The sequence below is a fragment of the Podarcis erhardii genome (genome assembly GCF_964252035.2).
Source record: "Podarcis erhardii genome assembly, chromosome: 8".
In the NCBI taxonomy this organism is placed as follows: domain Eukaryota; kingdom Metazoa; phylum Chordata; class Lepidosauria; order Squamata; family Lacertidae; genus Podarcis; species Podarcis erhardii.
The window spans coordinates 90781286-90797579 of record NC_138499.1 but is presented as its reverse complement, the minus strand read 5'-3'; the positions used below and the strand labels follow the sequence as shown (position 1 = coordinate 90797579).

Sequence of the window (16294 nt, the reverse complement as noted above, 5' to 3'; positions counted from 1 at the left end):
CTCATTTACAATGACACAGTAGAGGAAGAAAAGTATAAAGCCAAACCAATTGTACCTGTTATAAATATCTGAACAGATTGGTTGTTTTGTTTCACAGAATTTATTTGATTTAAAGTCTAATTCCGTCTGTTTACGTGGATGTCCAATCCTGTATGTTCAGTGGGTCTTACTTTCAAGGAATATGCATAGAATTGTAGCCTAATTTGTAGAGGGTCTGTTCTATCAACAAAAATGTCCATACTACTTACACATGGCTTTGTAAAATCAGAGAATCATTTGGGATTCAAAAACTTTTAAAAGGCTGATCATTTTTTAAAAAGATTGCAGATCTCTTGGTTCATTATCCTGTAGTAAAAATTATATGAAGAGAACCTCAAGGTTGGCTTCTCTTGATCTGTGACCTTATTGCATAATTTTCATGTTATGCAACGAATGCTCCTTTTTAATTATTTGCATATTGGCTTGATGTATTGAAGTGGCGTAACCAAATCTTAAAATGTTTTGGATAGCTCTCTTCTGATCTAAGATGGGTGTAGCACACACATATAGTACACTCACTCTTACCACCTCCAATCTATTGGAGGGGAAAAACTTATATTGTACCCAAAAGGTGTCTTTCAAGCCTAATTGTGGCATGGGTAGGGGGGAAATTGCAGCTTGGGGGGGGGAGTCCTTGAAATTCCTCCCTGCAGCACAGTAAGGCTTGAAAAAGACTTCTAGCAGAATGTTTTTTTCAAGCCTAATTGCAGTGGGCCAAGGAGGAGATGCTGTAGGCCTGATAGGAGAGCACCAGGAGCTGCTTCTGGCCTGCAGACATTCATCTGTAATGTACTTTCAATCTGTACAAGTGTACTTTATTTTTCTTATGTATCAGTAATGTGTACTGTTGACATTTTAGGCTTTTTTATTGCCTTCATCTGAGATATCGTCAACAGAAAAAGTAGTGAAGGTATATAGGAAGTGGATACTCCAAGAGAAGCCTGTGTTCATGGAAGAACCGGATATGAAGGAAACGGTTCATGATGATGACGTCTTAGATCATCCAACAGCAGAAACAGAAGGCAAACATGTATGCTACCAGCCTTTATTAAATAGGTGGATAGTTTATAATGTGTAATTAATTGAGGTTTGTGTGCTTTATGATGACTAGCCAGGCTAAGAATAATAGAACTTCACAAAGTTTCATTTGTGGCCTTTCATCTAGCTATCTACCACTAATAATGTGCCTGTTCCCGTCTAGCCAACAGATCAAATACTCACTACCTCCTAATAAGGACAAATATACCACTTTTGGATATTTTCTTCCCAAGTTTTTGTTATATTCCTCTGTGTGATAGTATGACATTTATTTATTTGATTTAAAATATTTATATGCTGCCCTTCATGCAGAGAGATTCCAAAGCAGTGTACAAAAGGTAAAAATTCAATGGGTTGTATCAATGGTGTCACCCAGCTGGAGCAGATTTAGAGGTGGGATGAGAGTGGAGAAGAAGGAATGACTGAAAATTGCTTCCCTCCCTGTTCTGATAATGGAAGCCTTCCTGCCAGCTGAGCAATACGATTGGATACAACCCAATCGATAAAACATCAGCTATGTCATGATGGAATAAATTATAAAACATCAGAGTAATAAAATGTACTTTTTCCTTGGCTGTGAATACTGCAAGTAATGAACTTAGCCTTTCCTATTAATATATTAGACCTATAGAAGTATTCACAGAATTGCAGAGTTGGAGGGACCATGAGGCTCATCTAGTCCAGCCGCCTGGAGTGCAGGAATCTTGAACCTATGACCCTGAAATTAAGAGTCTCATGCTTTACCAACAAAGCTATGCATTCAATTACATATATTATGCCTTCACCTGGCAGTATATCGTGGGTGGGACTTGCTAGCTGGCTGGTGCCTTGCCTTCCTTCTCTGGCTGCCTCCTTCCTCTCTGCACCAGGCAGTGGTTGAAGCAGGAGTGGCAGCGGTTTCACCCTGGCGCCTTGTGGGGCCAGGGGTGATGCTCTTTCCTTTCCAGCACCACAGTGTGTCACTATATCATGGTGTTCAGCTGGTGATACATCACAGTGTTGAAAACCTGATATCGCCTGCCCTAGTGGTAACATGTGTTGCCCAATTGTGTGGTGCCTACTCATGACAACACTTGACTTTCCTGGTGGTATCATTGACATGAAGGGATGTCAATAGTTTAAGGAGCATTTGAATGTGTTTATATGATACAATTATGACCAGTTAATAAAAAAAGATATTGGAACTTCGGAATAACACTGATTTCATTGGGGATTACATCCAACAGAAGCATGTTTAGGATTGGAGAAAGACATGACTTGCAGATTTTTGAAAGGCTTCAAGGGCCGTGGAAGTTGCTTGAACTTCTTGGGCTGACCTGCTGCATTTAAATTATTACATCTTAACCATTTAAAAATAAATTTGATATGCTGTCTTAACCAGTGCATATTGTCATTTTTTCTTTTCTTTTTTGAAGCTTACAACTGGCCATTCTGGACATAAAAGGTCATCTAGTTGGGGAAGATCACATTCCTTCTCTAATGCGGTTAATAGAGGGTCTATATTAGAAGATGAAAACAAGAATGTCAAAGCAGGGCTTCAAGCTACACTACAGGTAACATTTATGGGATATCACGATAGTCAAATGGAGCAGAATATTTCCATTTCCAGTATTACTATTTCTGTGTCTGAAGATGAATGCTTTGGACAAATATCACTGAAAGTATTATTGGGCTGCTTCTTCTTTCAAGCTGCTAAAAATCTGGAAATTGATGCAACTGAACTGGGCAGTAGTTGAGAGGCTTTCTGGTAGTTTTTACTTTTACTGGTAGTTTTTGTATGCCCACCGAAGAAGAAGTATAATAACATGCTCTCTAGGCTGATCCTAGCCTAGAGAATCCCTAGGCTGCCCAGGAGCCTTGGGAGTTTCTAAGTTATAATGCTAAAGACCCTTTCCTTCTGCTAAATTCTAGAAATATTAAACAGTAAAGACCTTTGGATTAACTTTACCAAAGTCCAGGGGGCACAAAACAACAATATTGTGTAATGTTTTAACAATACAAATGTCTAGCTCATGAGATTTTAGTGAGAAATTCTAAAGAAATGCCTTTTAAAATCAATAAAGACAAATTTCAAAAAATAAAGTATTTTATTGGGAGGCAAAGGGGAACTAAAAGGGATGACAACTATTTATTTATTTTTTATCTTATGTTTACTATCAGATATTATTTATAATAATCTTGGAGCAAGACAATAATGTATTAGAACCCCCAATGTCTTTTAGAGAAAGTTCCTGAATTTCTTCTAGGAAGAGAAATGCCACCTGTAGAAAGGTTTTGTGGCTCACCAGCAATCATATATCCCACTAGGATAAAAAACGGTGGTGAGTGGTCCCAAAACGTTTTGAAAACCAAACTCTGTATGCCTTTTACCATAAAAGGAATGTAAAGGCGCTTTCCTGTTTGTGGTTGTGAGAATACATGTTAAGTGTTCTGAACAGGATGTAGTTTAACATTAGAATAACTGAATAAAATTTGTTGATTGCTATTCTTCCCACCATCCCCTTTGTTTCTTCTTTCCTTCCTTCAAAATATTAAGGTATTCTTGACAAACTCTGCAAATGTATTTTTATTGGAACCATGTACTGAAATACCTGCACTCCTGAAGGAGCAAGTTGATGCATGCAGAGCTGTTTTGAGTATATTTAGGCGCATGATTATGGATCTTCCAATGAATAAAAAGACATGGTATGTTTTTAATGTATTTCCTCTATGTATGACATGCGTAACATATCTCAAAAATGATCTAAAACATTGAGTCTGCCTAGGAACAAGTCCCATTGAACTTAACGGCTCTTACTTCTAAGTAGGCTCTGCTGCTAGCGTTGAATATTTCAGAATTTTAAAACATGTGTAAATTTATAAAACATACTGTACCTTTTTTTTTTTTACAACCCTATCTGAAATTTTCTACATAGAAATAAGTTTTGAAATCATGACATTTGGTTGTTGTTTCCCCCCATCTTTAGCTCTAAAAGGGAAAGGTCATGCATGGACATCTCCAAATGCATTATCTACATGGGGGTCGTTGGAGACCTGGCAGGCCAAATTTGGCCCATAGGCTGGAGGTTTCTAACTTTTGATTTAATGCAGTTCTTCATGGATACAGAGTGTCTTATTTACTGTGTTGATATTTTATTTTCCATATCTAATAAGCATACTTTAAAAATGCATGGAAAGTGCTACAGTGGTGCCCCGCAAGACGAACGCCTCGCAAGACGGAAAACCCGCTAGACGAAAGGGTTTTCCGTTTTGGAGGCGCTTCGCAAAACGAATTTCCTATGGGCTTGCTTCGCAAGACGAAAATGTATTGCGAGTTCCTGCGTGTTTTTTTCCTCCCCCCCCCTCTTTTTCTAAGCCGCTAAGCCGCTTATCAGCTGATCCGCTAAGCCGCTAAGCCGCTAAAAGCCGCTAAAAGCGCTAATCCTCTAAGCCGTCAATGGGCTTGCTTCGCAAGACGAAAAAACCGCTAGACGAAGAGACTCGCGGAACGGATTCTTTTCGTCTTGCGAGGCACCACTGTATTTTCCTTTGTTCGGATTGTGATATCAATCTTTCTCTGGGCAAGTAAGTGTCCTCACCTTGGACTTGTGCTCCACCTAGTGGTTGAAGACAAAATTGCTGCTCCAAATGGAATTTTCGAAATTCCTCTTTGGAATCATCAGTGTTTTTTTATTATTATTTCAATTCTATATCACACTTCATCCAAGGATCACAGGGTGCTTTACAGTATCAATCAATCAATCTCCTTTATTGGCATAGACTTAGTGTGTCATATACATGGATCAGAAGACAACACAGGTAATGTCAGGGACTGGCCAGAGGAGGAGGAGTGGTAGAGACCACCACCCCAAGAGCATTCCAGAGAATGGGAAGGGGAAGAGAATGAGGTTTTGGACTGGTGGTTCGAGACAGGTCACACCCCAGAGGAAAAGGAAAGGAGTTGGAAATAATGGGTGAAGAAGAACAGGAGCAAGGTAGCAGTGAACAGAGGCAAGTGTCAGGTGTGTTAGAATCTGTGCAGCAGCCAAGTGAGTTTGCCAGAGTCCCCCCCCCCCTTCCCCAAGAACTAGATCTGCTCTGCGTATCCAAGAACAGAAGGCTCAAAGGAGACTTGCCCTTAGCAGCCACCATAACCAGCAGAGGCCTCTCTGCATGTTCCTGTGCACCCCTCCTACAGGCACGTCAAGCAGGAGCGGACCCTTTTTTTTTCTTTCTTTCTGTCTATCTGTTCACCTCACCCCCCAGAAAAAGCCTGACATTCCTTGGATGTGTGAAGTGCATTGAAGGTGTATATTTATTAAATCAAGTCCTTCTGCCAGTCAGATACTCTCATTCTCCCACTTTCCATTCTTTCCTGTGCTGGAAAGTGTTCACTTCTACTTTGACTAGGTGACTTAAGGCCTGCATTTCTTAACTTACACCTGCCTTACATTGCCACCATCTACAAAAAAAATTTCTCATTCAGGATTTTCTCTGAATGCTGCATGCAAGAAATTTGTAGAGCTTCCACCTGGACCAAAGCCAGTACTTTTATCAAGCACTACAAAATGGCCACCCTGCCCAATCACTAGGCAGCCTTTTCCTTGTTTTTTTTGGTAGTTTTCTGCCTTACATGGGTCACCGCTGTGTCCCACCTGAGGTCTCCATTACATGTACAGAGAAAAGACCGTTTGGGTTCTTTCTTGCAAAGAGGATTTCTGTGCATGTAAACAGGTGACTTCAGGGCCTCACTCTGCAGTATGGGATTTTGCTTTGAGCTGCCTGGCTTTGTTGTTTTTCTACACGCACGACGTATTACCGGAGCCTTTTCTCCTTTTCTTTGTTGTTATTTATTCCACAGAGAGTCTCATTCATTGTTCTGGTCTTGGTTGGCTGTCACTGTTCTCTGTTATGTGTCTCCTTTCTTTTAAAAATTCCATTTGGAGCAGTGATTCATCCACCAGGTAGGGCTCAAGTCCCACCTGATGTTTACATGCACTTAAATGTCTTTTGCAGAACCCAAATGATCTTTTTTAGAACACCATCCTGTCTGAAGAATGGCAGTGCCAAAATTACTCTGAGGGAGTGTAGCTATTATTCTGAGCATCACATTTGTTAATATATTTTGTGTATTTTTCATATGTAAAATAAAATTATGGGATTTATTTCTAAACATGTGGTTTTTCTATTTTGTCTTAGGGAGCAAATGCTACAGATACTACTTAAGATAACAGAAGTTGTCATGAATAGATCAAAAGAGAACCAAGTAAAGGATACATTTGCTCAAAGTTTAGCAGGATTATTGTTTCGGGTATGGGCCGTCATCTTGAAATAATTGTAATTACAGCGTGCTTAACTTTTCCTGTGTGTGAAAACTGCCTCTAACAGTGTGAGAGTTAGAGCAGAAAGATTTTTAGTAAGAAAAAAAGAGTGAAATGTTGTTCCTTGGGAAAATGATAGGCTGGTAGCAGTAGTGTTCAGCTGAACTTATAACTCCATTCTATTAAAACAAGAATTGTCTAAAAATTGGAATTAGAAAATAAAGTACAGGAATGCTTAAAGGGTATGTAAATATTGAAATATTGAAATCTATTGAAATTAATTAACATGGCTAAGTTAGGTTCAACAATTCCAAAGACTCTACTCTGAGTGCCCTCCTTTGTTCTGAATAGTTTTTGGCAATTTAATTACAAATAATGTATTATAGGTCTTGTATCTTAAGAAGGAGAATTAGGAGTTATTGGTCAGAATATGAATAAATGGATTGAATGAATATCCTATATTACATTTGAAACATTTCGGACTGCAAAAATAGATAATGGAACAAGCTTTTAGGCTGTGGAAAAGTTACTGCTTCTGAGTGCAACTTTTTTTATTCCCTTGGAATCTAGAACGTGGATTAGTGATGTTGCCTTGACTGTTGGGGGGTTGCCTTTGCTTGCGAATGTATCCTTTTTTCTGTTGTCAAATTCTAGATGAAAAGTCAGTTTATTCACCACTCTAATCCCCTTTCTTGTCTCCCCAACACAGACACTCATTGTGGCCTGGGTTCGTGCTAATCTGAGTGTTTATATATCTCGAGAGCTCTGGGATGAGTTACTACGTGTGCTGTCATCCCTTACAGATTGGGAAGAACTAATAACTGAATGGACTAACATAATGGATTCTCTTACATCTGTTTTGGCAAGGACAGTGTATGGTGTTGAAATGACCAATCTGCCACTGGATAAGCTAAGTGAGCAAAAAGAGAAAATACAGCGAGGAAAAGGTAAACCTTGATTCAGTTAAAATTCTAACAGTTGTGTGTGTTTAGCTGTAAGAGCTTGTCAGTCACAGCAAATATGATTATATATTATGTATAATAAATGTTAATCTACTGCTATATTGCAAAGTTAACCCCAACTTACTTTCTATCTTCTTCTGCACTTAATCTTCCTTACTTCACTCAGCCATGTTTTTTGCAACTCAGCATATATCTACTGTCCTGATAGCAGCAAATGAAGTACCAGCTTTTATGACTTAATTCTCGGGCTTTGATTGGCATAGAGTAAATGAGCTCACAAAAAATCAGGAGATTTTCATGTGTCTTGAAGCTGATCAGATGTAGCGTTAAATAAAGAGCAAAATATATTCAAACTGAGTGTAGGCAAGAAGCATGTAGCTTATCTGAATGTCTGTGTTGGAAACTTAGCAGCAGCTGAAGTGCTGGAACTTTAATTTTAACCTGAATTTGAACACAATCATTGATATTAAATTATATACATAAAATTATGAGTACAATCCCTTGATCATATACATGTTTTATTTCTGTGATGCGGTTTTTGCAATTTCCTGTCTACAGAAAAACAACTGAAGTTTGAAATGCTTTGTTAGTATCATGAGTTAAGATGGGTTCTCTGTGCACTGCAGATTCAGAAAGTGAAACTGCTGTTTACCTATTCTTATCTACTCAGTGGCTAATATAATTGGAACTGGGATTCTCCAGTACGTATGAGCAGTTCTTTTACTATCTGAAGAACAGATAGTTTTTATATCCTCATTTAAATTAAAACACCTTTCAAAGTCTAGTTTAAGTTTATCTACATTGTATACTTCTTGTACAATGGGAAGTTTTTAGAAGCAGTACTTTTGTCTCTGGGGTCGGGGCAAATGTTGAGGATGCTTTTAAATGTTTTTAGGTGTTTTAAATAGTTTTTAATCTGTGGTGTTTTGAATTTTATTTTTGTTTTGTGGGGGGTGGGATTGACGTTTGGTTGGGGCTGGGAATTTGTTTAATTGTAGTATAATTGTAAATTTTTTTTATTGGTTTTGGGGGGGGTTCTACTGTTTTATTGGTTATTGAATGGTATGGTTTGTGTTCTGTTCTTAAGGGGAGATGTTCAGGGCTGCCTGGGAGTGGGCCCCAGCCAACAGAATGGCTGGGGCTGGGTTCCACATGGAGGGATGCACTGGGATACCCAATCTCAGTGATCATGGGCTGGAGGAGGAACTACGCTAAGACCAAACCACATCATTACCAAGGAGGCAGGTTTAGTCATTGTTTGAAGACTATCCAGGTCTGGTCTTGACTGGAAGAATACTGGAATCAGCAAGGGAGACCCACATGATCTGAAGGTGCTGCTGTGCAATGCCAGTTCAATGATTCATAACACTGCTGTCAACCACGACTTGATCTGGCATGTGTAACAGAGACTTGGTTGGATGAAGCAGATGGGCCTGTTCTTGCTGCTGCTTGTCCACCAGGTTTCTCTTACGCACAGCAACCCAGGTCATGTGGGCAGGAGGGGGGATTGCAGTGATTTTTAGGAAGTCATTTACTTACACCAGGCGTCCTATTTGGAAGACCCAGTTTTCTGAGTGTTCTGGAAGTTGGGCAATGGGGCAGTACAGGATTTCTTCTGGTGCACCGACCTCCCCGCTTCACCAAGGATTCTCTACCTGAGCTGCTTCAGGTCATGGCGGATGTTCTCCTGGAGACACCCAGTTTGGTTGTCCATGGGGATTTTAACATCCATGCCGACACAACAAGGGGCCACTCGGGACTTCATGGAAAGCTGTCCCTGAATAAATTGGGCCAACTATAGTCGTGGACATGTGTGACCTGGTATTCCCTGCCACTTAATGGATCCAAATGGCTTCCAGAGAGTGGTAGGGGATGCTTTATCCCATGTTGATGGCCTTTCAGCTGATTCCCTGGTAGCCCACTGGAATGTGGAGTTAACCAGGGCTATCAACTGTCTGCCTCCAAAGCGTCCTCTCCGATTGCATGGAGCCCAGACAGCCCTGTGGTTTTCCCCAGAGCTGAGGGTGATGAAACAATTGCTGAGACAGGTACAGCGCTGGCGGTGGAAAACTCATTCTGAATCAGACCAGACACTGGTTAGACTCAGAGTTGAGCCTACCAAGTGGCAATAGCAACAGCGAAGAGGACCTTCTTCACCGCTTCTATTGCATCTGCAGAAAACAGCAGCAGGAGACTCTTTCAGGTGGTTCACAATTTAACAGAACCACCTTCGCCATCGGGGCCCAGTAAGGACTGCAAGATCTTCTGCAATGATTTTGCAAAGGTTTTTTGCAAATAAAGTTGCTCAGATTCAGAAAGAGGTGGACTCTACTGTGGGAGCAGGGCCAGGGCAGGAGAGTGCTAGAGTCGTGTTTAGTCAAGTTGCATGGGATCAATTCCAATCTGTTACCTCTAAGCATGTGGACAGGCTGCTTGGACAAATGAAACCAACCACCTGTCTCCTTGATCCTTGCCCATCCTGGCTCATAAAAGCGAGCCGGGAAGAGCTGGGCGATGGGCTCTGCGGCGTGGTGAATGCTTCCCTCTGTGAGGGAGCCTTTCCAGAACCACTGAAAGAGGCAGTTAGTAAACTGCTTCTTTAAAAACACATCTTTGGACCCGGCCAATATGGCCAACTATCACCCAGTCTCAAATCTTCCTTTCTTGGGCAAGGTGATTGAGCAGGTGGTTGCTGAACAACTCCAGTCACGCCTGGAGGATGCAGAATATTCAGATCCCTTCCAGTCGGGATTCAGGCCTCACCGTGGGACTGAAACTGCCTTGGTTGCGCTGGTCAGTGATCTCCGGTGGGCTAGGGACACAGGTGAGAGCTGTTTCCTAGTTCTGCTGGATCTCTCAGTGGTCTTAGATAGCATTGACCATGACATCCTTCTGGCCTGTCTAGAGGAGCTGGGGGTGCTGTTATACAGTGGTTCTGCTCCTTCTTCCCGGGCTGTGTCCAGAAAGTGATGTTGGGGGATGAGTGTTCAGACTCCTGGGCTCTCACTTGTGGGGTGCCTCAGGGTTCTGTCCTTTCCCCCATGCTTTTTAACATCTATATGAAGCCGCTGGGAGGGATCATCAGGGGGTTTGGGCTGGGGGTTCATCAGTATGCGGATGATACCCAGCTCTACCTCTCTTTTAAATCGGAACCAGTGAAGGCGGTGAATGTCCTGTGTGAGTGTCTGGAGGCGGTTGGGGGTTGGAGGTTGGCTAACAGATTGAGGTTGAATCCAGACAAGACAGAAGTACTGTTTTTGGAGGATAGGGGACAGGCAGGTGTGGAGGACTCTCTGATCCTGAATGGGTAACTGTGCCCCTGAAGGACCAGGTGCACAGCCTGGGAGTCATTTTGGACTCACAGCTGTCCATGGAGTTGCAGGTCAATTCTGTGTCCTGGGCAGCTGTTTATCAGCTCCATCTGATACGTAGGCTGAGACCCTACGTGCCCGGAGACTGTCTCGCCAGAGGGGTGCATGCTGTATTTATCTCCCACTTGGACTACTGCAACGCGATCTACGTGGGGCTACCTTTGAAGGTGGCCCAGAAACTACAACTAATCCAGAATGTGGCAGCTAGACTGGTGACTGGGAGTGGCCGCATAACACCAGACCTGAAAGACCTACATTGGCTCCCAGTACATTTCCAAGCACAATTAAAAGTGTTGGTGCTGACATTTGAAGCCCTAAACAGCCTCGGTCCAGTATACCTGAAGGAGTGTCTCCACCCCCATTGTTCAGCCTCGACACAGAGGTCCAGCATGAGGGCCTTCTGGTGGTTCCCTCACTGCGAGAAATGAGGTTACAGGGAACCAGGCAAAAGGCTTTCTCAATAGAATCATAGAATCATAGAGTTGGAAGAGACCACAAGGGCCATCGAGTCCAACCCCCTGCCAAGCAGGAAACACCATCAGAGCACTCCTGACATATGGTTGTCAAGCCTCTGCTTAAAGACCTCCAAAGAAGGAGACTCCACCACACTCCTTCGCAGCAAATTCCACTGTCTAACAGCTCTCACTGTCAGGAAGTTCTTCCTAATGTTTAGGTGGAATCTTTTTTCTTGTAGTTTGGAACCATTGCTCCGTGTCCACTTCTCTGGAGCAGCAGAAAACAACCTTTCTCCCTCCTCTATGTGACATCCTTTTATATAGTGGCTCCCATCCTGTGGGACACCCTCCCACCAGATGTTAAGGAAATAAACAACTGTCTGACTTTTAGAAGACATCTGAAGGCAGCCCTGTTTAGGGAAGTTTTTAATGTTTGATGTTTTATCTCTTTATTATTATTTTTATTATTAATATTCTGTTGGGAGCCTCCCAGAGTGGCTGGAGAAGGCCAGCCAGATGGGAGGGGTATGTATGTATATATGTATGTATGAATGAATACATAAATTATTATTATTATTAATTGTCACTGCTAATTTGAAATGTTCTAATATATGAAAATATGGAACATCCTCTTTCAGGAATAGGCTTAGTTAAAGAATTATATATTTGCCAAAAGTACATTTCAAGCCCGTTTTATATTTCTGACTGATTTCTTTGTCTTTGCTAACTTATGGAGGTATGATGTCCCAGACTGTGCAATTATGAATACCTACCCTTTTTGTAGCAAGTGGGTGGCTGTATATCCTCAATATGTCTCTGCAGCAAGTATTTGTAACAGTAAGATACATGTATGCAGCCATCTGCTTACAGACACACTAATATTTATAAATATATATATGTTTACTGTGGAAAGTGTGAATGGTCATAATTGCTTTCCTAAAACACTAGTGTTTGAAGAAACTGAAAAGGTGGCTTCTCTCACTTCCCGTGCTACAAGAGATCAATATTTTTTATTCTTCCACCACACTTTGTAGCTTTTTGTATAAGAACTTGGGCATGAACATGCTGAAGTGTTACTTTTCGCCAACATTCAAATGAATGTCTTGTCCATGTGTTTGATATTTTGAGAATTCTTAATGAATGCTAATTTCTCTGAAGAAGATCCACTGAATTCATCTCCTGCATATTCTCCTTGTTAATTTTCAATAGCCTTTGCTCATTGGTTGAATCACTATCTTGAAATGCATTCCCTGAATCAAGAGCCTGCTTATAATATTTATTCATCCTCTCTCTTTTTCAATCTGAGATGCGTCAACTGATGTTATGTTCATGAACTAGATGAATTTGTTCATTTAGAATTTTTCCTTTTGAATTGTTTTCATTTTAAAACACAGTGCAGTTACTTTCCCTCTGTATTCCATTATTTGAAAGGTGGCAATTTGGAACCTCAGAAGGGAACTACTGTTGGAAGATCATTTTCTTTAAGCTGGAGAAATCATCCTGAAGTTGTGGAACCAATGAGATTTAGGAGTGCTACCACCTCAGGAGTACCAGGAGTTGAGAAAGCAAGGAATGTAGTGCGTCAGAGAGCAACAGGTTAGGCACAGGCAATTTAATATCATCATCATCATCAATAAAAAATTTAAATGTTGGTGATTTTATGTTCATAGTAATTGGAATGTGTTTCTGCTATTTGATACTGGGTTGTTTGAGTATGTGACTTGCCTTGTAATTACTCTTTTTCTTCTTCTTTTTCTTTTCTTTCTTTTTCTTTTTGGTCATGGAGTCGCACACCTGAGACTGTACCTGCATGGCCTTGATGCAGAGCCTTCTAGGTGTCTGACAGCCCACTGCCCCATCCTTAGCTAATTGCCATTTGGCACAGTGTACATGATCTAACAACCATGTGAGTGTTTCTGGTTCAGCTATCTCTGCCATGGTGGGTGTGACTGTGAGGCACTGGACCTTCGCTGTTGAGATAATGGGGGAAATTAAACATTCTTTCTCTGTGCATAACAGTCACCTCAGGTGGGATATGGGCTTCACTTAGTGGTTGAAGGCAAAATCACTACACAAAACAATATAAAAAGTTGCTTCCTCTTTTGGAATCCCCTGTTTCTGATTTTGCCTTCACTGAAGTGGTTCCTTCCTACCTCTGCAACTTTGTGGCTTCAAGCGTGTAGCTTTGTTTTATTCATTTTCCCATCTGTGCCTCTCAGTTCTCACCCTTTCCTTCAACATTTTCTTTGTGGAGCTATCTTAAAATCTCTTAGGGTTCAGTACAGGTTCCCCTCTTAGGGGTTACACACTGGACTATCAGTCTGGCAGAAGCTGCATTTCGGGCCTTGAAATCTGCGCCTCTTTCTTGCTTTCCTTCAAAGTGCTGTTTTTGGTGGCTGTCACCTCAGCTTGAATAATATCTGAGCTCAATGCCCTTTCAGTGGACAAGAACCTTTGTGTTATTCCATAAGGATGGGGTAACCCTTCAAATTAGCCCTCCCCCTCCCTCCCTCCCTCCCTCCCTTGGAATTATCTCTCTTCCACAGTCAGCAGTAGCTGACTTCTTTCTGTCCACACTTCTGAAAACTCCTAGCAGCCATTCCACCAGTTGGATTCCCGTTTTTTTTTCTCCCACTCTTCTTCCCTGAGCTGGAAGGTGTCCACATCTACTTAGGCTGGGTGGCTTAAGGCTTATATTTATTTAGCTTACACCGGCCTTAAATTATCACCACTAACTAAAGCTTTTGCTCATTCCACTAGAGCAGTAGCTACATTGGCAACATTTTCCCTGAAGGCTCCTTTGCTTGAAATTTGTAGACCCAGGACCTTTGTAAAGCATTATAAGATTTGCTTTTTTGGAAGTGGCTATTGGGAGGTGTGTGCTATTACACATTCCCTAAACCTTAGGAAGCCCTTTTCGTCTTTCCTGTAGGTTCCCGACTTACATGGGTGAGCTATGTTAGGTCCCACTTGAGGCCACTGTTACATGTGCAGAGAAAAGACTATTTTGCTTCAACCATTGGGTGGAGCTCAGGTCCCACCTGAGGTCATCTGTTTAAGTGCACTGAAATCCCATTTACCTAATGGTTTTTTCATGTTGGGGTTTCATGTTCCTTAATCATCCAGACATCACCATCTTTTTTATATAATTTTCCAATACACGTTTTTTACACTCCAATCAATACAACCATACAATAATCAACTACTTCCCCTCCCCCCCAATCCATGGTTCTTCTTGATTACCCAATAGTACTGCATAATTTATTTAATTCAGATTTTTTTCTCTCCGTTCTCATTATTTCTTTAAACTGTTTTTACTCTAGTCCTGCTAACGTTTTAGTTTATTTACCATGATTCTTCAGATATTCTACAAACATTTTCCACTCTTCCTTAAGATCTCCTTGTTGTTCTTTTATTACATTAGTTAAATTTGCTAACTCTACATATTCCATCAATTTCTTCTGCCATTCCTCCTTTGTTGGTGTTGTTCTCTTTTTTCATTTCTGAGCATATACCATCCAGACTGTTCTAATTGCGTAAATGAATAAATTCATTTTATCAGTGGGGACATCTGTTCCTAAGATTCCTAAGAGTAAGGTTTCCGGTCTTTTGATAAAAGTCTTTCTAAACATTTTTTTTTTCCATTTCATTATATATCATCTCCCAGAAATCTTTAGCTAATTTACAAGTCCACCACATATGATAGAACCTAACTTCCATTTCCTGACATTTCCAACAGGTACCTGGCTCCAATTAATACATTTTTGGTACTTTGCTCGGGGTTAGGTACCACCTATATACCCTCTTCATAAAGTTCTCTTGTAGTGTATAACAAGCTTTTCCACAATTGCCCCCATGCACTTAATTCTTTATTATGTCATCTCTCTCACCCAGTGCATCAAAGCAGACTTTAACAACTCATCCCTTCTTTCCCATTCCAACAATAACCTATGCATTCTTAATCATCCAGACTTCTATCAGTCAGTTGGTAAATTCAGACATTGCTTCTGTTGGAGGTGGGACCTCATGATAGAAAATGTTTATGGTGCAACAGGCTCTTCAGTTAGAAGGTAGTAGAGTAAGGGTAGTTTGTCTGCAGATGGACTACAACTCCCATCACCCCTAGCTAACAGGACCAGTGGTCAGGGATGATGGGAATTATAGTCCCAAAACAGCTGGAGGGCCAAGTTTGGCCATTACTGATGTAAACCTATGAATCTTATGTATCCTGATAGAATCATAGAATCATAGAGTTGGAAGAGACCACAAGGGCCATCGAGTCCAACCCCCTGCCAAGCAGGAAACACCATCAGAGCACTCCTGACATATGGTTGTCAAGCCTCTGCTTAAAGACCTCCAAAGAAGGAGACTCCACCACACTCCTTGGCAGCAAATTCCACTGTCAAACAGCTCTTACTGTCAGGAAGTTCTTCCTAATGTTTAGGTGGAATCTTTTAGACCTTACGCCAAAGAATAAATGGACATAAATCCGACATCAGGAACCACAAGACAGAAAAACCAGTAGGAGAACACTTCAATCTCCCAGGACATTCTATACAAGATCTCAAAGTAGCTGTTCTATTACAAAGGAATTTCAGAAATAGACTGGAAAGAGAAGCTGCTGAATTGCAACTTATCACCAAACTTAAAACTATGGAGAGACCTGGTTTGAATAAAGACATTGGATTCTTATCTCATTATACATGACAAAGCCATTTTTCACCTTCTCACCCCTTGCTTTTTCCTGTTAGACCTATTGCAGTCGTTAAGAGTCGTCAACAGGCTCATCGCAGCTATCTGCCAATCACCCATTCCCACCACCCTTCTGAGTAATACCCCTCCCCACCTTCTCACTATATAGAAAGGTCCGGTGACTTCTGTTTCAGTGTATCTGAAGAAGTGTGCATGCACACGAAAGCTCATACCTAGAACTAACTCAGTTGGTCTTTAAGGTGCTACTGGAAGGAATTTTTTTATCTTTTTTCTTGTAGTTTGGAACCATTGCTCCGTGTCCACTTCTCTGGAGCAGCAGAAAACAACCTTTCTCCCTCCTATATGTGACACCCTTCTATATATTTGAACATGGCTATCATATCACCCCTTAACCTCCTCTTCTCCAGGCTAAACAT

At 41.2% G+C, this 16294-nt stretch overlaps 1 protein-coding gene across 8 annotated transcripts in view; it reads left to right on the top strand.

Annotated features, from left to right (window-relative positions):
• RALGAPA2 (Ral GTPase activating protein catalytic subunit alpha 2) overlaps nucleotides 1-16294 on the top strand; it is a 212114-nt gene that overhangs the window by 37637 nt on the left and 158183 nt on the right. For all 8 annotated transcript variants that reach the window (XR_014159042.1, XM_081872571.1, XM_081872570.1 and 5 more), the window contains 6 exons: nucleotides 899-1069; nucleotides 2493-2630; nucleotides 3614-3762; nucleotides 6256-6367; nucleotides 7087-7324; nucleotides 12597-12761. Coding sequence is in view for 7 of the 8 variants with exons in the window: in XM_081872571.1 (XP_081728697.1) it covers nucleotides 899-1069; nucleotides 2493-2630; nucleotides 3614-3762; nucleotides 6256-6367; nucleotides 7087-7324; nucleotides 12597-12761 (973 nt within the window). In the remaining variant the exon portion in view is untranslated. The remainder of the gene's footprint in view (nucleotides 1-898; nucleotides 1070-2492; nucleotides 2631-3613; nucleotides 3763-6255; nucleotides 6368-7086; nucleotides 7325-12596; nucleotides 12762-16294) is intronic.